The sequence below is a fragment of the Sinocyclocheilus anshuiensis genome, unplaced genomic scaffold (genome assembly GCF_001515605.1).
Source record: "Sinocyclocheilus anshuiensis isolate Anshui unplaced genomic scaffold, SAMN03320099.WGS_v1.1 scaffold247, whole genome shotgun sequence".
In the NCBI taxonomy this organism is placed as follows: Eukaryota; Metazoa; Chordata; class Actinopteri; order Cypriniformes; family Cyprinidae; genus Sinocyclocheilus; species Sinocyclocheilus anshuiensis.
Window position 1 is genome coordinate 913,310 of NW_015552543.1, and position 8,680 is coordinate 921,989.

Genomic DNA, 8,680 nt, shown 5'->3' on the forward strand with positions numbered 1-8,680 from the left:
TATTGCCCTGTCTGTTTCATGTCACTCAGTCAGCTCTGGTACGAATATGTTCACAGGAAATGGCAAAAAAGGAGAAAACTTTTCCATCTGACAGAGGAACGTGCCTTTGATTTGTCAGTGTCAGTGAAATGTTCACACTACTTTTACACTTTTCACCACAGACTTTGATTATTTTCCCAAACCTGAAGCTAACAAAGCACATAAATATTGGGTCAGGTAGTCCCAAATACCTAAATATTGGGCAATTAGGTTGAACTATTTTTAGTTCTTTGTTTTGGTTTTGAATGAATTGTAAGGCCAGAAAAGTACTCATCCAAAAAACACTCTTCTCATAAGCGCAAAGCAGAAATGTACAATTGATTTAAACAGTGTTGGGTGTTAGCATGTTGCTATGCTAACACAGTACAGACAAATACATCTTAACAAATAAATGGGTCAAATACTCCCATATTCCCAAATACTGGTCAATTTTTATTTTGGGATTGAACTATTTTTAGTGCTATGTTCTAAGATCGCATAATCATACTGTGATACATAATCGCGATTAATCACATCCAAAATAAAAGTTTGTGTTTCCATAATATATGTGTGTCTACTGTATTTATATGTGTATATATAAATACACACACATACATGTATATATTCAAGAAATATATATATATATATATATATATATATATATTCATATTTATGTAAGATTTATAATATATATAAATATAAGTATTTATTACATATATTCCTTAAAAATATACATTTATGTGTGTGTATTTATATGTACATATAAATACAATAGACACACAAAGTTTATGTAAACACAAACTTTTATTTTGGATGCGATTAATCACAATGAATCGATTTGACAGCCCTAAATAAAATATATGTAATCAGCATTCTCTAGATTTTCTTTTTTTTGTGTGTGTGTGTTTTTTATTGAGCATTCTGGCATTGATGGATACTGCCTAGATATAATGCTACCTTCGATTGTAGCCCAAATAAGGTGTCTTAGCTCTGGAACAATTAAACATGTACAGAGCTAATCTATTCATCACTACTAGTGATTTTGTGCTGTGTGCAAACACTTAAATGGTTCCTGACTTCTTGTTCTACCTCTCTCTTTCTGCAGGCGAGCGTGAAGGAAGGGCTGCTTCTGAAACAGACAAGCTCGTTCCAGCGTTGGAAAAAGCGTTATTTCAAATTGCGGGGACGGACACTCTACTATGCCAAGGATGCCAAGGTTAACTATTCTTTCATTATATCCTGATACTGATTCTACACCCTCACTACACTGTAAAAAATTTCAAACCTTTAACCTTAAACCTTAAAAAGAGTGAACCACTGCACTTCTTAGTTTTACTTAATTACTGATAAAGAAAGTCCAGTTGTGTTCAAAAACATTTTTTTATAATGATGCTAACATTTTTTAAAGTAAGCCCCCTACAATAAGCCCTACAGAGTGATCTAAGGTAAGGGGGTAAAAAAACCTGCTTGACCATGGTTCCTCTCAGGACCTAAGTTACTGGGCATGCCTGTGCTGAGAGGGGCTGAAGAGCTGCAAATGGGCACCTGCATAGCACCTTCTGCCATGCCTAATATATATAACGTCACTATGTGTGTGTGTGTGTGTTTGTGGTTGCACTATGGCAGGCGGGTGGCGTTTTGGCCCGCTGGCAGTATCGGGTCTCTCGTAGCCGCGTGTGCTGGAGGGTGCTTTCCGTCTGCTGGACCGGTGCCCGCCGTCCGCCGCCCGCTCTTGGCGCCAGTGGATCGGAGGAAGGTTTGGTGGCGATTCGGGTCAGCAACAGCAGCGACCCCCTCTTTATCTCTCTAGCCTTCATCAATGACATTGCTGACCGCCCATCACCCTGCTGGCCATTGTTCGGGATGCCCGTTCTCCTCATTGGACAACCGAAGCGGCATCACGTCATTTCCGCGTCTGCTTGTCTGTTTAAGCATCTGAAGAGGAGAGTCCTGGAGACGTGCCTTGTATGTCATTGTCCGTGTCTGAGGGGAGATGTTTTACCCACAAGCCTTGCATTGAGTGTGTTCACCTCCATTCGTATGTTCTCTGCCCACCATATGGTTACGGATGGCATTCAGGCGTTGGGTCCGTGGTCTGATCCGAATCAGGAGAGAAAGAGTGGATTTAGTCTAAAAAATCGACAGTTCATAGCTATGCAGCTGCCATGACGCAAGCTAGCACTTCCTGCATAGCACTTCCTCCTGAATGACATGGAGTGGCACTAGCGCATGGCAGCAGAGAGCTGGGAGTTACGACACAGACCTCACAGGCAGAAACGAGGTGGCCGATCGCACTGCTGTGCTCAGACGAGGGGGTTTTGTTTGCATTGGCATGGCACCCGGGTCTGTGACAGACTCATGCTGTAAAGCGGCCAAGCCTACAGATCATAAATAGGACGTCACACTGTTTACACTGCCTGAGTATACAACCATCATTTACTCAAATATCTGCCAATCACCACCCAAAACACTGGGCCTTCACTGATTGAAACTGAAACTTGATGGAAAGGTCTCAGGAAGCCTGGAAATACCTATTTTATCCTTCAAACGCATATCTCTTTTTGGAGTTCATACATGAACCTGATTATACATAGGGCTGGGTGGTATGATATATTGTGTTACCACGATAGATGTGATCACAGGCATTTGTATACATACTGTATATACATATTTGAGGTCAATGGCATGATGCTCTTTTTAATTTTTGTTTTGGCCAGACAAAAAAATGGTTTCATTCAAAAAAGATGAATTTATTAATAAATAAACAAAAACTTTAAAGTGATACGATAGAGTGGACGCATGAGAGAACCTTAATGACTGTCTGAAAGTCAATATCCAATAATTTGATTTTAACTTTTTTATGACATAGTTTAAAATTTCATAGTATAACTCTCCTAAATAGTAATGATACTGTATTTATGAATTAATAATTCATTATTATATTTGTTAAAAAAAAAAAGTTTTTTCTTTTTTAAAAATAAAGATCATGTACACTTAAAAAAAAAAAAAATTCAGGATCAGTAAGAAAAAAAAGAAACAAATGAATAGTTCAGCAAGGGCCTATTAAATAAATCAAAATGACAGTATATTGTATAAAAGTCAGTTTTTAATAGGAAATTAATACATTTATTCAGCAAGGATGCATTAAATTAATCAAAAGTGACAGTAACTAAAATGTTTATAAAATTATAAAAGATATATATTTCCAATTAATTGTTCTTTTTAACTTTCTGTTCATCAAAGAATCCTGGAAAAATACATCACTGTTTCTAATATATAGCAGCACAACTGTTTAATGTCAACATTAGCTATGTTTCCATCCAAAGATGCGAATTTAACTTATTTGCAAAACTTGAATATCGCATAAAACATTTGTGAATAAAGCACCGTTTCCATCCAACGAGTCAAAAAGAACAAAATCGTCACTTCCTGATAAGCTGGTGCTAAATATCACTAAGAAAACTAGGAGAAGCCACTGAATATAATCATTTTCATATATGTGACCCTGGAGCACAAAACCTGTCTTAAGTCGCTGGGGTATATTTGTAGCAATAGCCAACAATGCATTGTTTGGGTCAAAATTATCGATTTTTATTATCGATAATTTTCTTTTATGCCAAAAATCATTAGGATATTAAGTAAAGATCATGTTCCATGAAGATATTTTGTACATTTCCTACCATAAATATAAGAAAACTTAATTTTTTGATTAGTAATATGCATTGCTAAGAACTTCATTTGGACAACTTTTAAAGGCGATTTTCTCAATATTTAGATTTATTTTGCACCCGCAGATTCCAGATTTTCAAATAGTTGTATCTCGGCCAAATATTGTCCTATCCTAACAATGGAACATCAATGGAAAGCTTATTTATTCAGCTTTCAGATGATGTCTAAATCTCAATTTCAAAAAATTGACCTTTATGACTGGTTTTGTGGTCCAGGGTCATATATGATAAATTACTTGCGTCTCAGAGCAAGCAGACGAAGCACAATAAATGCGGTCATTGCTTTCAGAGGTGGATGCCTGCTGTTTGGGAATGCAATAATGTAAGACAGTTATACAGACTTACTTTGACGACAGACTTTGCTCGAGCATTTCAGAACGACCAAAACAACATATAGATGCTGTGAACGAGATTGATCCGCTGCTAGTCAAGTTATCCCGTCTCATAGTGCAAAGTCACATTACTTTTTCAATGCGCATGGAAGAACTTATTCGGTAAATGTGCTTCCATTGTAGTTTATGCGCATTTTTTCTTATCAGATAAAAAGTTGATCCTACTCAAATGTGCGCATACGGTTTTTATGCGCATTTTTAGAATTTATTCGCATCTTGGCATTTCCATCCAGCGTTTTTTATGCGATATTCCAAAACGCTCATAAAAATAGGTGGATGGAAACAGCTACTGATAATAATCAGAAATGTTTCTTGAGCAGCAAATCATCATTAGAATGATTTCTGAAGGATCATGTAACACTGAAGACTGGAGTAATTATGCTGAAAATTCAGCTTTGATCACAGGAATAAATTACATTTTAAACTGTATTACAATAGAAAACAATTATTTTACAATATTACGGTTTTGCTGTATTTTTTTTTTATCAAATAAATGCAGCTTTGGTAAACATAAGACGCCTTACCAACCCCAAACTTTTGAACGGTAGTGTACACTCACATGTATTCAAGGAAAATATGTTGTTAATTTTCACTTGATTCATTGATTTAAATATTTGTTGAAAATGGTTTAAATGTTTCTAAATATTTCTAGGAACTTGGCACCTGTATTTTTTTTCTTTATCTTGAGCTCTCTTATTTGTCATTGACCCATTGACTATTTTAAAACTCTTTTGAATGTGGCTCATCCAATCAGAAATTACACTCAAAAGGTTTTTTTTTTGCATGATGTAAAGAAGTTTTTAAACTGAATATTTTTTGGGTTTGCATCCATCAAAGACAAAATAATCAAATGAGATGAAGTGCCTTTATTATCTAAAAACAGTAAGCCAAATGAAATACATTTCCATGATGATATACACCATTTCCGTCTTATAAATGACTCATAATAATATAATATGTTTGCTCATACTCCCCAGCCCTAATTATCACTGCAGAAAATGATATTGTTACATCCTTGACAAATGTTTAGTCAACAGTAGTTTCTAAGATCCTGGCTCTCCTGATCCTCGGTTTTCACTGCTTACTGAAGGTGGTGTGTGGCGTTATTATCATCTCAGGCCTTCAGTTCCTGCTCTCTGCACTGATGGAGGAGGTCATAACACACCCAGCTGTCTGCGATCCATCTTAAACTCATATAGCACACACGCATGGTAGTGCATAGGATAAGCAGTAGCAAAGTCCCTTTAAGACAAGTCATGTCACTCGGCGGCCATCTTTGAAACGCCTCTCGGGCATGCAAGTGCAACTCCTATCTCTTTGAATGGGGAAACATCAAGTTCTCCAAAACTGTTCACTAAGCTTACGATTAAATTTCATTTTTCAAATCACCAAAGAAATCTGACAACTACTGTGTCATAAATGTTGTTTCTTTTCCACAAATAGCGTTGCATGCGCAGTCCTAAGCGCACGTCTAAAAACGCTGACTGTTTCTATGGAAACCGGGACTTCTAACGGCAGCTGCAGTGACGCGCTGACTTTACCAATTAGTGATTGGCTCTTTCATTCAGAAGGCGGGGCTTCCTTCGAATGAGCGGCCATATTAAGCGTTGCATTTTTCCCCATTCAAAACTATACGAGTGACATGTCTTGGGTATTCTATAGCCTTTGGCAGTAGCTCAGTAAGCTAATTTCCGTGTCATTTCAGTAGAACAGTATTCAGCATCACTGTGCATAAGATATTTGTTTACTGTGAACGAGATTGATCCGCTGCTAGTCAAGTTATCCTGTCTCATAGTGCAAAGTCACATTACTTTTTCAATGCGCATGGAAGAACTTATTCGGTAAATGTGCTTCCATTGTAGTTTATGCGCATTTTTTCTTATCAGATAAAAAGTTGATCCTACTCAAATGTGCGCATACGGTTTTTATGCGCATTTTTAGAATTTATTCGCATCTTGGCATTTCCATCCAGCGTTTTTTATGCGATATTCCAAAACGCTCATAAAAATAGGTGGATGGAAACAGCTACTGATAATAATCAGAAATGTTTCTTGAGCAGCAAATCATCATTAGAATGATTTCTGAAGGATCATGTAACACTGAAGACTGGAGTAATTATGCTGAAAATTCAGCTTTGATCACAGGAATAAATTACATTTTAAACTGTATTACAATAGAAAACAATTATTTTACAATATTACGGTTTTGCTGTATTTTTTTTTTATCAAATAAATGCAGCTTTGGTAAACATAAGACGCCTTACCAACCCCAAACTTTTGAACGGTAGTGTACACTCACATGTATTCAAGGAAAATATGTTGTTAATTTTCACTTGATTCATTGATTTAAATATTTGTTGAAAATGGTTTAAATGTTTCTAAATATTTCTAGGAACTTGGCACCTGTATTTTTTTTCTTTATCTTGAGCTCTCTTATTTGTCATTGACCCATTGACTATTTTAAAACTCTTTTGAATGTGGCTCATCCAATCAGAAATTACACTCAAAAGGTTTTTTTTTTGCATGATGTAAAGAAGTTTTTAAACTGAATATTTTTTGGGTTTGCATCCATCAAAGACAAAATAATCAAATGAGATGAAGTGCCTTTATTATCTAAAAACAGTAAGCCAAATGAAATACATTTCCATGATGATATACACCATTTCCGTCTTATAAATGACTCATAATAATATAATATGTTTGCTCATACTCCCCAGCCCTAATTATCACTGCAGAAAATGATATTGTTACATCCTTGACAAATGTTTAGTCAACAGTAGTTTCTAAGATCCTGGCTCTCCTGATCCTCGGTTTTCACTGCTTACTGAAGGTGGTGTGTGGCGTTATTATCATCTCAGGCCTTCAGTTCCTGCTCTCTGCACTGATGGAGGAGGTCATAACACACCCAGCTGTCTGCGATCCATCTTAAACTCATATAGCACACACGCATGGTAGTGCATAGGATAAGCAGTAGCAAAGTCCCTTTAAGACAAGTCATGTCACTCGGCGGCCATCTTTGAAACGCCTCTCGGGCATGCAAGTGCAACTCCTATCTCTTTGAATGGGGAAACATCAAGTTCTCCAAAACTGTTCACTAAGCTTACGATTAAATTTCATTTTTCAAATCACCAAAGAAATCTGACAACTACTGTGTCATAAATGTTGTTTCTTTTCCACAAATAGCGTTGCATGCGCAGTCCTAAGCGCACGTCTAAAAACGCTGACTGTTTCTATGGAAACCGGGACTTCTAACGGCAGCTGCAGTGACGCGCTGACTTTACCAATTAGTGATTGGCTCTTTCATTCAGAAGGCGGGGCTTCCTTCGAATGAGCGGCCATATTAAGCGTTGCATTTTTCCCCATTCAAAACTATACGAGTGACATGTCTTGGGTATTCTATAGCCTTTGGCAGTAGCTCAGTAAGCTCATTTCCGTGTCATTTCAGTAGAACAGTATTCAGCATCACTGTGCATAAGATATTTGTTTATGAGCGTATGCTAAATCTGTTGCATTACTGTGATCGTCAATGTTTACTGTTCTCCCCCTGTTTCTCCTCCTGTCCACAGTCTCTTATTTTCGATGAGGTGGATCTTTCAGATGCCAGTGTTGCCGAATCAAGCACAAAGAATGTCAACAACAGTTTCACGGTAAGCGGCCACTTCCATGCTTTATGTCAACACAGGTGAATATCCACAATATACCACAAGTAGACAGCACATTAGATGTGTAATATTGACTATTAGTCTGCCGGATACTACAGGATCATGCAGTTCTCATAGCAACTAGTCAGTCAATTTCACAAGTGTCGAGGTGAAGTGTGTCATTTTTGCGCCTGGTGTTATATGGTGTTTGTCCATTCACTGATTACATTAGGCTATTTGCCCCCACTGTCATTTTTTTTTTTTAATAGAAAGTAAAACTATTTAGTTTTAGGTTAGTTCGCATTTGGCATTATTTCTATGATTAATATAAGTGGCTTTATTTTTATTTTGTTCTTGTTGTTGTTGTTGTTGTGTTTTTAATTAAAAATTATAATTCACTAAAAACTGGCATGTACTGTAGTATTGGCTTGAAACAGGATTGCAAGATTTTTATAACTCCAACTTTGGTTACACTTTATTTTGATAGTCCGCTTTAGACATTTTATTAATATCTGCGCTGCGTAATATCATTGCGCCTGCTGCACCCATGGCACGGCAGCAAAGTTCCTTGATTATTACGCCGGAATGAGAGTATAGTTCCTAGCCACATCGGCCTAGAAAATCTAAACTTTTAATTTTCTGTCGGTCTTAGTACATGATGTAACTACAGAAGAGTCAAGTTTTAAATATGAAAAATATAGAAACTCTTTGGTCATTTTTGAGCGAGATGCTAACGGTCTAATCAGATTCAATGATCTATGCTAAGCTACAGCTAAAAGTGCTACCGCCAGACCCGGAGATCGGCTGAATGGATTCGAAAACGGTAAAACTCAGCTGTTTAACTCTAGAGGAGTTGGAATATGAGCCTATTTTCAAAAATAGTGGAGTGTTCCTTTAAGTTA

At 36.9% G+C, this 8,680-nt stretch overlaps 1 protein-coding gene across 1 annotated transcript in view; it reads left to right on the forward strand.

Annotated features, from left to right (window-relative positions):
- The window catches only part of LOC107663995 (diacylglycerol kinase delta-like), a 61,214-nt gene that overhangs the window by 20,991 nt on the left and 31,543 nt on the right, over positions 1–8,680 (forward strand). Inside the window, exons 2-4 of the mRNA XM_016454439.1 lie at positions 1,124–1,234; positions 1,645–1,791; positions 7,704–7,784. Of these exons, the coding sequence (XP_016309925.1) occupies positions 1,124–1,234; positions 1,645–1,791; positions 7,704–7,784 (339 nt within the window). The remainder of the gene's footprint in view (positions 1–1,123; positions 1,235–1,644; positions 1,792–7,703; positions 7,785–8,680) is intronic.